Raw genomic sequence first — 15,899 nt, 5'->3', positions numbered from 1 at the left:
TTTCATAACACTGCTACCTCTATGTGGCGAGTTTCAATCTATCCTTTTCATACTGTTGCTATTCCATCCTGGACTTTTCATTGTTTGATACAGAATCTTATTTCAGGAAATGCCAGTATCTAGATATTGAATTTCATATCACATTACACCAAGGGAGGCGAGACAGTGATTAGCACACATGACTTGCAATTGGGAGAGCAACTGTTCAAATCCCTTCCCAGCCATCCAGATTTACGTTTTCTGTGATTTTCCTAAATCAATCCATGCAAATGCAGGGACGAGTCCATTGAAAAGGCATGGCTCATTTCCTTTCCCATCCTTTTTTAAACCGAGCTTGTGTTCCATCTCTACTGACCTAACTGCTGATAGGACACTGATCTCTGATCTTCCTTACTTCATATTACATTACAAAATACAAAATCATTGCTGAGTCAGAGAACATAAGAAAGGCAATATTAAATTCTAAAAATAATTGAATATTTCTGTAAATTACATTCGTGAAGTGAAGCCCATTCCAAGACGTTCAACCTGTTCTGCCTTCTTTGGGTCAACTTGTTTCAACTTTTCCTCCTGTTTCTTCTGTTGTAGACTCAGATCCTTGTACGCCAACCGCATTGACAACATCTACAGAAACAGAAGATTACCAAATAATAAATGTATTGACTTTTTATATCAAGTTCCGTAATTTATTCTCATGAAACACAATTCTGATACAGAAATGGAACTCAGTATAATGTAAGTAACTAGCTTTGCAGGACAAAGAACATGAATCACAAAAAGGAATGTTTATATACCCGCTTCTCCTCCTCTTCTGCAGCTTTCTCAGCATTTAGTTTTGCTTCTTCGGCTGCTTGCAATTTTAGCTGATCTGCCATTGTTGCTTCCTTTTCAATTTCAGCAAAATTTGCGTTTACTTTCTGTGCTCCCAGACCACCTTTCTTTCCACCAAGCTACACCAAACATAAGAGCTATTAGGAAAATGTATTTTGACCATAAATACTAATTTCTGTGACTTAATTTATCCTCTGACTTACAGTGCTTCGTTTAGCCTGAGGCTTACGTGTGCCAATGGTTGATTTCCTTTCTTGGAGTTTCTCATTGCCCTCAGGTGCGAGAATGGCATTGACGTTTGGTTCACCACGATTAACATTTGCAGCTCCAGAGGCACTGCCATTTCTTCTAGCAGTCTAATGACCAACAGAAATAACAGCAAAATGTCAAAGACAGTCACAGGCTCGAAAAACTAAATTTATGAATAGAAAATGACACCACTTATTGACTTAACCTGTTTTGAAACTGTCTGTCAAGTATCATCCATTGTTTTGCAAACACTCTTAAAGAGTGATCTGTATATTAAAATCTTAAGATTCTATTTGGTATGTAGCAGCTTAGCTAATGATAAAAACAGATATACTATGATGAATTAACCATGGAATGAAGTGTTAATGATAACACATGAAGTCCAACACCACAAAACACAGTGAAATGATGGTGACAGTCTCAAGAGGGATGACTGATCACAACCCTGCAGTTCAAGTCAGCTAGTTTCCAGGAGTGTTCGTGAGAAAAAGAGACTGGTAGATATACTAGTGAAAAAACTTTTGTACCATCCTCACAAATATTGTTGTCAGAAATCTCTTTCTCAACATTTCTTTGACTGCAGGAAGTCGTCGTGAGCAGTATCTGTATAACAGTGATAAAAGTAAATCTGCATTCTCAAAGGGGTGCAAATCATGAATGGGGCATTGTAGCTTGTGTATACTGTCAGTGCGTTAACGTACTTCAATGAGTCTTTTAAAGCTTAACCCTTTACTACTCTAGTGAAATGCTCATACACTAATACTCTAGTGGGGTCTCGGAGTACCCCAATAAGAAAAACGAAACTGTAATTTAAGGAAATTTTATTTTGAATTGCACTTTTATCACTGAATATTATAAACATTTTTACGTATTTGAGATATGATTACAAACAATTTTGGCACACTGAAAATCTGTGGTTGGGGGCAAACATGTTTTGAGCATTTTTCACACACCATTTTAGTTTTCTTGTCCACATTTCTTGCACACATGTAGCATCTTGCTTTCCTCATGGGTTCTGGCTCTGAAGATGTTGAGGTAAGAGGAGTACCACCAAGTTTAACAACAACGTCTCGCAGTTCACAAGAAAGGGGTCGGACATCTCGACGTTGTATATGGGGCTTTACTAAATCCATTCCAAGCATTTGTAGCAATTCTCTTCTTTTTAAATAATTTGTTTCGTCAAGTTGTTTGGTGCATTGAAGCAAGACAGGAGCATTGACTCCTACTATGTTTAGAATGGCATAAAATACAGACATTGGCCATCTGCATGTTCGCCGTGATAACGAATAGTTGGCGCACATTTGGTCCAGTGTGTCCACTCCTCCTTTTGTGGCATTGTAATCAATGATCATTTCAGGTTTTTTCTGTTGAGTACTAATTTTCTGATCGTGATGCATAGATGAAAGCAACACAACAGCTCTACCTTTCCGAGGAACGTAAGAACAAATTGTCTTTCCTTCATTATGCTCAAATAATGCAGATTCTACTGGGCGCTTTCTGTTTGGTTTGAATTCTTCTGGGATCTGCGGTTTATTTTGTTTTAGAGTGCCTAAGACAGTCAACTTTTTGGCTTCTAGCTGATCACAGAGTTCAAGTGACATGAACCAATTGTCTACTGTCACATGTCGATTGCTTCCCTCAATTTGTGTTATTAATTTCAAAACATCCTGTGTTGGGATTGATAATGTACTTTTATTTGTCCCTTTTCCTGTGTAAACAAATGCATTGCATAAATAAAATGTTCATGAGTCACAAAGGCACATAACTTTGAGGCCGTATTTGGCTGGCTTCTTGGGCATATACATGCGAAATTTGCACCTACCACGAAAGGGTACTAACATTTCATTGATTGTCACGTACACTCCTGGAGTATAATACTTTTGACATTTGTCTATAAAGAGTTCCCACACATCTCTAATAGCTGCAAGTCTGTCATCAGCCTTCCTAGCATCTCTTGTAGCAGCACAATCGAATCGCAAACAAGACAAAATGAATAAAAATCTCTGAACACTCATAGTGGCTCGAAACACGTCACGACCAGTTCCATCATTAGCAAAAAGCCCAACAACATTTTTGTGATTGGATTTCATTACTCCAGATAAGTAAAGCAGAACCAGAAATGCTCTCAGTTCTATTATATCTAGCGGCTTTATGAACGCTGGCTTAGGAGCTCTGTATTTGTTTGACATGTCATGTATCTAGACATTTGTATTGGTGAGTATTAGTTGCAATTAATCTTCACTAATGAACAGTTCCCAAGCAGATAATATGTCAGTTGAATCAATCGTGTTTGCTTCACGTTTACCACCTGGAAGATGAATAACTATATTGTGAGCACGGGTACGAGTTGTAGGAGGAGCTTCTTTTGACCACTTGTAGCAATGCTTTTTTCCGAAAAAATATTTGTCAGCGGAAGGTCTAATACATGCCTCTTCATCTGATTCTTCACAACTACTTTCTGATGTAGCTTCAGAGGTGGAATCATTATCACTTAGTATAAATTCATCCTCATCTGCTGTGGTATCCTCATCAGATTGCAAAAACGTAGGATCATTCACTATTCTTTCCAACTTGTCATCTGTTAATGACCTCGATGATGCCATTCTGAAAAATAATGCAGTCATACTCACATAACCATAACAATTAACGTTATCATGGAAAGTGTGCTGTTTTTGAAGTACTCTAAGATTTCAGTCGGGTAAAACACTAATTGAGATAGTCAAAAACAACTTACGTTAATACTCTGGTGAGGTATTCTGAGACCTCTTTTTCTTTGTCTCACACATTAATACTGGAAACACGGCATTCAACACTCTGAGTTAAAAGGCAGCACTTCATTGAAGATTACCAAGAACACAGGTGCCATCTGTTGTTCTGTTCACGTACTATGTATTGTATTCTATCATCTGGGGTTCTCCGGGGCCCCACTAGAGCAGTTAAGGGTTAAACCATGTGCACAGTAATTTGGCATACACAACAGTGATGGCATTCTGACTTTCAATCACTATTGTGACACACAAAACATTAAAGATCTAGTAATGGTTATCTATGTAATACCACCAGCTGCCGACATATACCTGTAAATTATGCCTCATTATGTCCTTTAAGTAGCCCATGGAAAAAGTAACAGAACACCGCTCTGCCTTTTTTTTTGGAAGCATTTGAGATGGCTGTGTTGACTCAGACAGTATGCTACCACTTCTACATGAACCCCCCCCCCCCCCCCCCCCCCCCCGCCACTCCTCCCTCTCCAGCGACATGGTGCCCTAAGACAGAATTTGCTGACGATTGATGACTGCCACAGAATAGTATGAGGATAACCAGGTACCAATGTGTAGCTCATGCATGCAGTTTCAGGTTATGCATGGAGATGGGCAGCTAGTTTTTGGACCAGTATCAGGTGTGTATATCAAATAGCTCATCACTTTCCAGTATAATTTGAGATCTGTGCAGTATTGGCTCAGGATCCTCCATGAATCCATTCCTCCAGGGGGCAAGCATCAACTTAATGGAATGGCCTGTGGTGTCTGCTGACCATGAACCCCACCGAGCATGCTTGCAATCAGTTGAAACTTAACAGTGTGACATCACAGGAACCCTCCTCACACATTGGGTAACCTCATGACAACTGCCATTGAAAAATAGGACAGGCATCAGCAGCAATGTCTCGAGTGCCTCATGGACAGCAGGCCAAGAGGGATCCACACGTATTAGAATGGGCAGGGTAGAGAAACTTGGTATTGGATCTTACCCAGCAGCAGGTTTTAATATTACAGAGGTGCAATGATGTGTACTTTGAAACAGATGACCTTCATTGCTTATTTTTATTTCACAATCAGTTACTTTTTCATAGCCTGATAAACCTTATTCTTAAACACCCTGCTAACCTTAAATCTAAGTCCACACTCATTAACAGAAAGGTGCAGCTAAAGATTTATAAAATTATTTTAAAAAAATATTTTACAAGCTTGAGCACTAGTAGCATTGATCAAAGACCTGAATTATCAGCAGCGAAATCGAATGGCAGGAATTAGTTCACCTCCTACATCGTTACCCTAAAAATAACCTTTAAAGTAATCATTGTCGTTACAGCTTAGATAACAAAGTGTTGTTATATTGTTTCACATCCATATTACATACTGGATGTAATATGAAAAAGTCACAACACATGGAACAGCACATCTGGATATTGCTGAAGACACTTTTACAATAACAAAATTTGCAACATTTAAATGATGAAATTACAACTAAATGAAGATCGTGGAAACAGCTCTACTTAACAGGTAGCACCAAAGGACTTACTACACACAAACGCTGTCAGAAATGCCATATTCCTTAATACAGGCAAAAAGAATTAATGGGATATGCGTAATACATAAGTAGAAAAGGTACCCAGGTCAGGTTAGTTACTTAGAAAGTGTAATAGGAAGCTCAAAATTTATTTATTAAAGCTTTTTATTAGTTTGCAATTAGTCTGCTGCCACTTCGTAAGTACAAGTTTCTTCCCGGCCTAGTCATTTTTTCCTCTTTGTTCCTTTCTTTCTTGGATTTTATACTGTTAAAACTCTTTGTCCTGGTGCAGTCTGTTAATCACATGAAACTTACAAGAGCTTATACAACTTACAGGAACTCAGTCTCAGAGGAACACATACATATTAACACAACTGATGAGTATTTGGTAACTTCAACTCACTTCACGTGGCTGCTCCTCTTCTAGATCACCATATTGAACAGACTCCATATTGGTATGTTCTGCAAAGAAATCTTCCTCTCTCTTTTCATCACCACATGATGATTCCGATGTAGCATCTATATGCAACTAAAAAATGGGGGTAATTAGATGCAAATACTGTTTTATAGCTAATGTAAGTACAATAAAACTGCAAGGAACTTTATATTTTTATTGGTTTAGTTCTCAGCAAATTGTTCACAGAACATCATTTATTAACAAGCACTGATCTCCTACTTGTGCAAATTACTGTTATATGTAAGGTGACACATAGGCTACATTACAAGAACTAGCATATACGATTAGTTTCTACATGCAGCCATAAACATGCAAAAATTGCCAGATGTTTCAGGCAAGATACTTGATGGGATGGCTATAGCACACAGTCTTAAAAAAAATCATTAAAAGTCATTCAGCAATAAAATGCAATGGCATCTCCGATTGTGGTTTCAGAAGGGTGCAAATATTCATTCAATTTCAGTGGCAACTGAGACATGAACAGTTACAACAACAACATAAAATGAAATGCCAGCACCTGAGAAGAATGAGTTAATACTTACAAAATAACAATATAGGAAAGTAAGAATATATAAGGCATGTTTATGGAACTTATTTACATTTCAAAAGGTCATTTGAATGGCAGTTTTCCAAATAGGGAACCACCCTCGAACTATAAACTTGAAAGTAAATGTAGAAATTATGAATACGATATGGAATAAGAAATTTCTGCTGAAATTTGAAAGGTCAGCAACTTCAGCACAGCAAAATCAGCTGGATGTCAGTGTGCAGGGTATTTGAAATCCAATATCAACATGGTCAAGCCATAAAAAAGGAACAGCAAAGCACTGTACACTCACAACATACTCTGATGAATGAATTTCACACACTTTATTATTCCAGTGTGACATGAGTGAATCATCAAAGGAATTTTGGATGAAGTAAAGCAAAGCTCAAGGTGGCCTCATATACCCAGGAGGAGTCACAGCTGTAACACTTCTTAACAATCATGAACTTTGTTACAGGTTTAGCACCTGATTCTTTAACATGAAACTTAGTGGTAGAGCACATCAAGTACAATTTATTTCTTTAATGTTCACACAGGAAATATTCCAAGGTTTTAAGCAGAGCAAAGTTGATACAGCAAATGACATTCCCCAAACCCATACAAGAAATGACTCAACTCTACAGATTTTAGGACTCATGAACCTATACAACTGTCTTCATTTCAATAAGATACTAACTGTACTTTTAAACAGCAACTGACTCTGTAAGTTTTGGCAATGTATTCCATATTACTTTGTAAATGTTTTTGGGGCTTTTTGCATAATCTTTTCACTTATTTTGGCAAATATACCGTAACTGATTTTATATGGCCATTTTATTTATTAGCATGCCTGCTGAGATCATACGGTGGGCTTGGTAACATCTCAACAGGAACTTATTCCCTCCAGTTGGCGGTACTCACTGGGATTCATAAGAACTCCACTTCTGTATTTACATTCATTAGCACAGGATGGGTTTGATACAAGTAACTTCGTGTGTGTGAGTGAGTGAGTGTGTGTGTGTGTGTGTGTGTGTGTGTGTGTGTGTGTGTGGTGTTGTTGTTGTTGCAAAATTAGTACGTTCAACTAACACAGTTTCATTTAAGAACATTTTATTCACATGATATGAACTATTCAATAACAAAACAAATTATAAAGATTTTCCATAAAATATCAAGGATATTTCAAAATACCATGGAATAACAATTTACATTTTTTTATTTTCTTCCCCCAAAAGGGAAAAAAATCAATCAAATCTTCTCTAACAAATAATACATTTGGAGTTGAGATCATACTAGATTAAGACATTGTAAACCTTTTCAGTATTTGTTTTGTGTATTTTTTCTTGACTTATCATAATTGCTCAATCTTCATTTTGGTTTATTTTTATGCTAAGGAAGCTGTTAAGGGTACTGATTGTTATATCAGATTCACATTGTAAAGTATTCAGGAAAGCAGCAGTTTCTTCATAGTCATTGCCAACAATTACGACATCATCATTATATAAAGTATATTTTCATAATTTTTGTGATAAAACACACAAGGACCTGCTCAATGTATTGAAAGCCTGCTTTCTTCATGACTTCCAACACTTTCAATTTTTTTATGTAGAACTCAGTGATTCTGCAATATTTTGGCATTTTTAGGACGTTCAACTAACACCCACAGACTGTTTCTCTCAAGCAACTGCTATCTTCATTAATACCTTGCCATTTTTCTGTCTCATTTGACTGCAATGCTTCAGAGAAACAGTTTAGATCTTTCTGTTCATCAGCACCAGCTTCTGTTTATATCAAGAATTTACGACTTTCCACCCAGGCTAACTTCTTTTGTGTTTTATGTTTTTCAGTTTATCATCTTCAGATTTAGAAATTTTGCTTTTAGGAAGTCTGTTGGCTGTTACAGTCACCTGACACTTTTTTGGTTTCCTCAGTAAGCTGACTGCCTATGACATTTACCTCCTTTTACTACAGGTAGCACACCTGGCTGTTTCAGGTTTACGAATTCATGCCAAGAAATATCACATTCAACATTATCACTATGGCGAGTACCAACTGCTCCTGGCTTAAATTTTACATCATGACTCAATCCTACCCTCATTTTTGAAGGAATCCAGACTCTAAACCGTCTTTGTCGTTGACATACACAAGTTATCTAAAAATTTTTGTCACTGACATGCCCAACAAATTATCCACAGACAGCCTTGTCAACAAACTTGGAATGGAAATATTTTTTTATGTGAACATAGTAATCTGTGCCAAAAATTCTGAGGTGCTCAAGTTTTCCTACTGCTGATTTTACCAAAGCTCATAAGGGGCTGTGTCTACAACTGAAGACCTCGCAGCACGATTTAAGATAGAGACTGCTGCATTATAACCCCCCAATCCTTTCAGTAGTTCACTTGCACCCTGCATCACACTTGCAGCCTCAGTCAGTGTTTTGTTTCCATATTTGGCCAAATCATTTTGTTCAGGTGTAGTGTGTGGGGGAATCAGTAATTCTGTTCCCTTATCTCTGAGCAATTCCTTGGCATACTTGTTACTAAGTTCTCTGTCTCCATTGTTTAATGGTATGACCATTAGTTTGGGTTTCATTTAGAAATTATTTAAGCAATTGTATGCTTAATTTTTATGTTTCAGAAAGAAAATTCTGACTGTTGTTGTTGTTGTGGTCTTCAGTCCCGAGACTGGTTTGATGCAGCTCTCCATGCTACTCTATCCTGTGCAAGCTTCTTCATCTCCCAGTACCTACTGCAACCTACATCCTTCTGAATCTGCTTAGTGTATTCATCTCTTGGCCTCCCTCCATGATTTTTATCCTCCACACTGCCCCCCCAACACTAAATTTGTGATCCCTCGATGTCTCAGAACATGTCCTACCAACCGGTCCCTTCTTCTCGTCAAGTTGTGCCACAAACTCCTCTTCTCCCCAATCCTATTCAACACCTCCTCATTAGTTATGTGATCTACCCCTCTAATCTTCAGCATTCTTCTGTAGCACCACATTTCGAAAGCTTCTATTCTCTTCTTGTCTAAACTATTTATCGTCCGTGTTTCACTTCCATACATGGCTACACTCCATACAAATACTTTCAGAAACGACTTCCTGACACTTAAATCTATACTCGATGTTAACAAATTTCTCTTCTTCAGAAACGCTTTCCATTGAGCATCTTTGAATGATTCTGTGCTATTTGGTCCACTAACATTTGCATGGATTAAGTCACCAGTAACTGCATTCATTATTTGAAGGATATTTTATGTGCTTGCAGTGTTTCACAAGGTGTCACAAGATCCAACCGATTGCTCTTTTCTGATCCGATAACGTGCATATTCAATACACACTCAGTTGTTTCCAAATAGCCTGCCATCACAATGTCCTTGTTGGCTTTTTCCCAAATCTGAAAGGTTTTACAGTAAAACATTATACTGCATTCACTGCATGTAGATGCTCTGACTGATAACATTATGAGCACATGCATCAGGCAGAGAGAAAACATTTTCCGTTCTAGCACTGTACCAGTCACTGTTTTTTTCTAATTTTGCTATAAACTTTTCCTTGACCAAACACATACATAAAGCACATTATTTTCCCAAGGAAATCATCATCATGATCAAATTCACTGTATGAAACAAAGTACTTTTTATTCACAGTGATATGCTTTGTTGCACCACTGTCACATACCATTTATTTGCGTTAATGTAGTTTCCTGTACACACACCATGTGCATTAAATAAATGCAGTGTTTCTGCTCACCTTCTCCTCTTCCCACATGTTAGTGCTGTCACGAGTGTTTCATAGACGTTCTGTAGTCCCAATGGCCTAGTTGTTTCCATTTACCACACACAACTTTTTGCTTTGCTCACTCTTTTGCTATTTTCTTATGACTTACTTTGTTCCCTTTTGATGCATTAGAAATTAAAAATGCACCTGATTCTGTTGTACTTTGTTCATGCAATTCAATAGTTCACAGTTTTAGTGAGTAAATTAAAATCCTGGTTTTCTGAAGTTATTGTGTCACAGAGACATTTATAACTACCATATTCCTTTCCTGCTGTAGATAAGATTCACCTATTTAACATTCTATCAGACAACGTACTCCCTTTATGGTTTGTTAATTCCTCATTTAGATTTACAAATGACTTTTGTAGCTTAGCTACATGAGAGCTAATATATATTTTGGTTTCATTGCACATCACCCTAAAAGAAAAGGTCTCCATTAACATGTTTAAATGGGATGAGCTGCTACATTCAAACGGCGCATGTAGTTGTCCCCTATTTCTACCATTACTGCACGTCAATACAAGTTCAGCAACTAGTTTACTTAGCGCAGCTGCTATCAGATTTATTGCTATTGCAACATTCTTTCACCATTTTGCATATGTTGCTTTTCGTTCAGTTGTCAGTTCCTGTGGCAACACCACAAGTTTGTGGATATCATTAATAATCACAGAGTTCACATGAACAAAGCACAATAGATATGTCCCATTTCCACTTTATCCAATCATCGGGCCCTTCAAGTTTATCAGTATTGATTGTTGTTTACTTTAATATGGCCAGTTCCATAAACTACTGTAAATTTATTAATTTCAACCAACAGAGTTTCATTTACGATGGTTTATTCACAAGACATGCAACAACCAGTAATAAAATGACAAAATACAATAACATTTTCCTTTTACTACAATATTTGTGATGATAAATTGATCCACAAAAGAGATATTACAGGAAAATAAAGCAATTAAAGGTCTTGTAACCTGACATATGGCCGGGAGAGCAGTGTGCTCACCGCATGCCCCTGGTCAGTACTGTTGGGCCTTCATGATCTGTTCAAGTGATTCTTTCTTTTAAGCAATCAAAAGTAATAATGCTAACCCCCAATCTTAAAAGATTTCTTTTTCACACTTTGTGCTATTTTTACATAAGATACATCTGCCATAATTTTCACTTTTAAAAATTTTCTTTCTTCCATTAGCAGAAGGTCTCACTTATTACTTCACATCAGATAAGCTCCCAGTCGTTTGACACAAACTGGAGGAGATAAATATTTTTCTCTGCATCCACAATCGCCTTCTCACACTGTCCAGTTATTTTGACCTGCCACGACAAGGTTGTATGTTCATATTACTGGCAGCTGAAACATCCACCTAAAATCTGGATCACAAGGACCTTACTTACATAGTTAATGAACTATTAAAATTTACACAAAAAAATAATGATAACTGTCACAATGTTCAAACTGAATCATAACTACTATCGGCCTTGTCACCAGTGGGTCTTTTCCCCCAATGAACAATGAATTCACTTATTAATGATAAATTCAGGAATGTTCTTTATCTCACACATATCTCTGATTCTCATTTACTCTGTTTATGGGCCAGCTGCAACCTGAATCCCTTGTTCTAAATCACACCTATCATCATCATCTTCACTGGAAAAAAATCTTTCCTGTTTTTGTGCCACCTGTTTTATATAGTATTCCTATTTCCCCGCCATTCCTCCGGTATTTTCGGAACTCTCATTCTGTTATTTACAGCACTTGCACTTGCAGACTGTATCTTACTTCATAAAAAAAGGAGGAGAAGTAGGTTGTAACAGAGAGAGGATTGAATAATTTCATCTGTTTTCATGAAAAAAATAGCAAAACTCATCACAGTTACCAGTGGTATCACAATGCTGGTGAACAGATTATGTTTGTATCATATTCATTATTTATACTGAAAGTTGTCAAAAGAGGTGTTTCCAACAATACTTCTGTAAAATATTTTTACATGAAGAAGGAGTAAAATTACAAATACCGCACTTAAAGAACAGTTCTAAAAAATAAACAGACATACACTGAACAAGAAATAACCAGAAATAAAGAATATGTAGCACCGAAACTTTTGAAGATTTTAGAGAGGCAACATTGCATTCTGTACAGTAAGATTACATGTAGAACCTCAATACTGCATTTTGTGCAGCAACAATAAAAATAGAATCTATGTAGTAACTTCTTTACTTGTATGATGTGTAGTTTTTTCCTTGAATGCTAATACAGGACAGTGAGGTAAGCACATTACATGAAGTTTATGCAACATAAAATGTGCCTCTAAGAGTGAAATGATTTGCATGCATCAGGGACCCCTCATCTCTTACAATGCAACCACTGCACTAACAAAGGTGTCCAAAATATGTGCACATGCCCGCCCCCCCCCCCCCCCCCCTCTTCCACAAAGAACCTTCTTTTGCAGCCTTTTAAGGAAGTTAGTATACATATCACTACTTCCAAATGTATACTGACAGTGATTAAAACTAGCAGCATGAAGACAGCACGCAACAAACATCAATCAGACATGAACTGTACAAATGTACTACTACATACCTAGATATGCTAATGATTAGTATTTCAGTGCAACCATAAAAGTTAGTAAGAATACTGCCACCAATATTCTGTACATAAGAAAAAAATAAAGTGGGATTCTCATCATAGTTCGCACATTAATTTTGTTTGGTTGTGATATGACTGTGTTATGCCTTGTGTAACAAAGAGAATCATCACATTTCCGGCAGCACCGGAAATGTGATGTATCGAGATGGCAGCTTACTGTTCCGCAATACTGGTGCTTGAATTGGTTGGGAGTTTCCAACTGACATGTGAATATAGAACAGTTGGATTCAGGAAGGCCACAATCAATGCCACACACAATCTTAGCTGCCCCACATATAGAGGCACAGGCAACAGGAGCATTGTTTGCTTAGCTGTGCAAGAGCGTACAGCAACATCACATATCTTGTGCCATGAAATGGGCATGTTTCCAGCAAGACAAGTCTATACGCAGACAGTGCGATGACACATGGTGCAACAAGGTCCATCTGCATAGCAATCGTCATTGCTACTTCCCTTGAAATAACACAGACGAATCCCAGTTCTGCACACAGTATCATACAGGATGGGGCAAATACGGGTGGCCCACACAAGCAGATACAATTGGGGTGAATGTATGCATATAACCACACCCTGTGACATGCACATCACATGTACGTCCGCCACGTGATCCACACTGGTTCAGAGTGTAGTGCGGGCAGTGTCAGAGTCATTGGCACTGCAGCAGTGCAAAAGGGGCAACGGTACCCACCCTGGAGCATCAGGTGTTCATTGCTGTAAGTTGTGTGACAAAAAAATCATGGAAACAGTGTGGTCTGTTTTTGATGAGCAATTTAATGGTGTCAAAGTGCCAGCAAAGAGTGACATGTGACACTTTGCCCATTGTAGGCCGTACTGAGCTTTATTAAAATCATGCTATTAAGCTAATTTTGGCCATGAGGCATTATCAAGGTTTTGGTTTGGTTTGGGGGATTAAAGGGACCAGACTGTGACGGTCATCAGTCCCTTTTTCCAAAAAAATTAAAACCACCCAAAGAGAATAAAAAAGAACAGCAGGAAAGACGTCAGACAACACAGGACAAGAAATACTCCTACAGAGATCAGACAAAACAAATTAAAATCACACAGAGTGTGACGGTGGTTGGCCGACCATAGAGATAAAAAGGAAAAGCCAAGCACCGAGAACACATTAAAAACTCAACGTAAAATCGTAGGTCAATGGCCAGAATCAACACAAAAGAACAGAACAAACACTCAGAGTAAACGATAAAAACCCCCTGCCCGAATAAAACGTAAAACTAAGCCAGCCATAACAGGGTCATCAGACAAAAGGGCAGGGAGCGAATCAGGCAGCGCAAATGTCTGCCGGACCACAGCTAAAAGGGGGCAGGCCAACAAAATGTGCGCCAGTGTCAAAGCCGCCCCGCAGCGACATAGAGGAGGGTCCTCCCGGTGCAGTAAATAACCGTGTGTCAGCCGGGAGTGGCCAATGCGGAGCCGACAAAGGACGACCGAGTCCCTGCGGTTGGCTCGCATGGATGACCGCCACACATTCGTCGTCTCCTTAATGGCACGGAGTTTATTAGGCGTGATCCGATCGCGCCATTCAGCGTCCCAAAGCGCAAAAACTTTTCGGCGGAGGACTGCCCGCAAATCAGTCTCTGGGAGGCCAACATCCGGAGATGGTTTACTCGTGGCCTCTTTCGCCAGGCGGTCAACATGTTCATTGCCCGGGATACCAACATGACCGGGGGTCCACACAAAGACCACAGAGCGGCCGCAACGGGCAAGAGTATGCAGGGACTCTTGGATAGCCATCACCAGACGAGAACGAGGGAAACACTGGTCGAGAGCTCGTAAACCGCTCAGGGAATCGCTACAGATAACGAAGGACTCACCTGAGCAGGAGCGGATATACTCTAGGGCACGAAAGATGGCGACCAGCTCAGCAGTGTAAATGCTGCAGCCATCCTGCAAGGAACGTTGTTCGGAATGGTCCCCTAGAGTGAGCGCATACCCGACACGACCAGCAACCATCGAACCGTCAGTGTAAACAATGCCAGAGCCCTGATACATGACCAGGATGGAATAAAAGTGGCAGCGGAAGGCCTCTGGAGGGACTGTCCTTTGGGCCCTGTACCAAGTCGAGCGAAGGCAAGGGCGAGGAACACACCATGGGGGTGTACGCAAAGTGGCCCGGAAAGAAGGTGGAACAGTGAAAACCCGAAGCCCGGAGAGAAGCTCTTTGACGCGGACCGCGATCGTACAACCAGACCGGGGCCGACGTTCTGGCAGATGGACGACCGATCGCGGGAACAGGAGATGATAGTTTGGATGCCCAGGCAAGCTTAAAACATGGGCAGCATAAGCGGCCAGCAAACGTTGGCGCCGTAACCGCAGGGGAGGGACACCTGCCTCCACTAGTATGCTGTTCACAGGGCTGGTGCGGAAAGCACCAGTGGCAAGCCGTATGCCGCTGTGTAGGATTGGGTCCAGTACCTGCAGTGCAGATGGGGATGCTGAGCCATAAGCCAGGCTCCCATAATCCAGACGAGACTGAATTAACGCCTGGTAGAGCCGTATCAGGGTAGATCGGTCGGCGCCCCAGCGGGTGTGGCTCAAGCATCTCGAAGCATTTAGATGCCGCCAACACGCCTGTTTAAGCTGCCGAATCTGAGGCAGCCAAGTCAGCCGGGCATCAAAAACTACACCCAAAAACCTGTGGGTCTCCACCACAGCAAGGAGTTCGTCGGCAAGATAAAGCCGCGGATCAGGATGGACTGTTCGGTGCCGGCAGAAATGCATAACGCGGGTCTTGGCAGCCGAAAACTGAAAACCACGCGCTACAGCCCAAGAGTGCGCCTTGCGGATAGTGCCCTGTAGCCAACGTTCAACAGCTGCAATGCCAGTAGAGCTGTAGTAAAGGCAGAAGTCGTCAGAATACAGGGAAGTGGAGACAGAATTTCCCACTGCCGTTAATGGCTATTAAAAACAGGCAGACATTTAAAACAGAACCCTGTGGCACACTGTTCTCCTGGACGTGGGAGGAACTATACGAGGCCGCGACTTGCACGCGGAAGGTAAGATACGACAGAAAATTGCGGATAAAAATCGGCAGAGGACCCAGAAGACCCCATCCATGAAGCGTAGAAAGGACGTGATGACGCCATGTCATATCGTA

At 39.8% G+C, this 15,899-nt stretch overlaps 1 protein-coding gene across 4 annotated transcripts in view; it reads right to left on the bottom strand.

Annotated features, from left to right (window-relative positions):
• LOC126412362 (ADP-ribosylation factor GTPase-activating protein 2) overlaps positions 1 to 15,899 on the bottom strand; it is an 82,757-nt gene that overhangs the window by 30,130 nt on the left and 36,728 nt on the right. For all 4 annotated transcript variants that reach the window (XM_050081924.1, XM_050081925.1, XM_050081926.1 and 1 more), the window contains 4 exons: positions 5,774 to 5,899; positions 1,035 to 1,187; positions 795 to 950; positions 494 to 624 (listed from right to left, as the gene is read on the bottom strand). In XM_050081924.1, the coding sequence (XP_049937881.1) occupies positions 494 to 624; positions 795 to 950; positions 1,035 to 1,187; positions 5,774 to 5,899 (566 nt within the window). The remainder of the gene's footprint in view (positions 1 to 493; positions 625 to 794; positions 951 to 1,034; positions 1,188 to 5,773; positions 5,900 to 15,899) is intronic.

This window comes from Schistocerca serialis, chromosome 7 (assembly GCF_023864345.2).
Source record: "Schistocerca serialis cubense isolate TAMUIC-IGC-003099 chromosome 7, iqSchSeri2.2, whole genome shotgun sequence".
Lineage (NCBI taxonomy): Eukaryota > Metazoa > Arthropoda > Insecta > Orthoptera > Acrididae > Schistocerca > Schistocerca serialis.
This window is presented reverse-complemented; position numbering and strand designations above follow the sequence as displayed.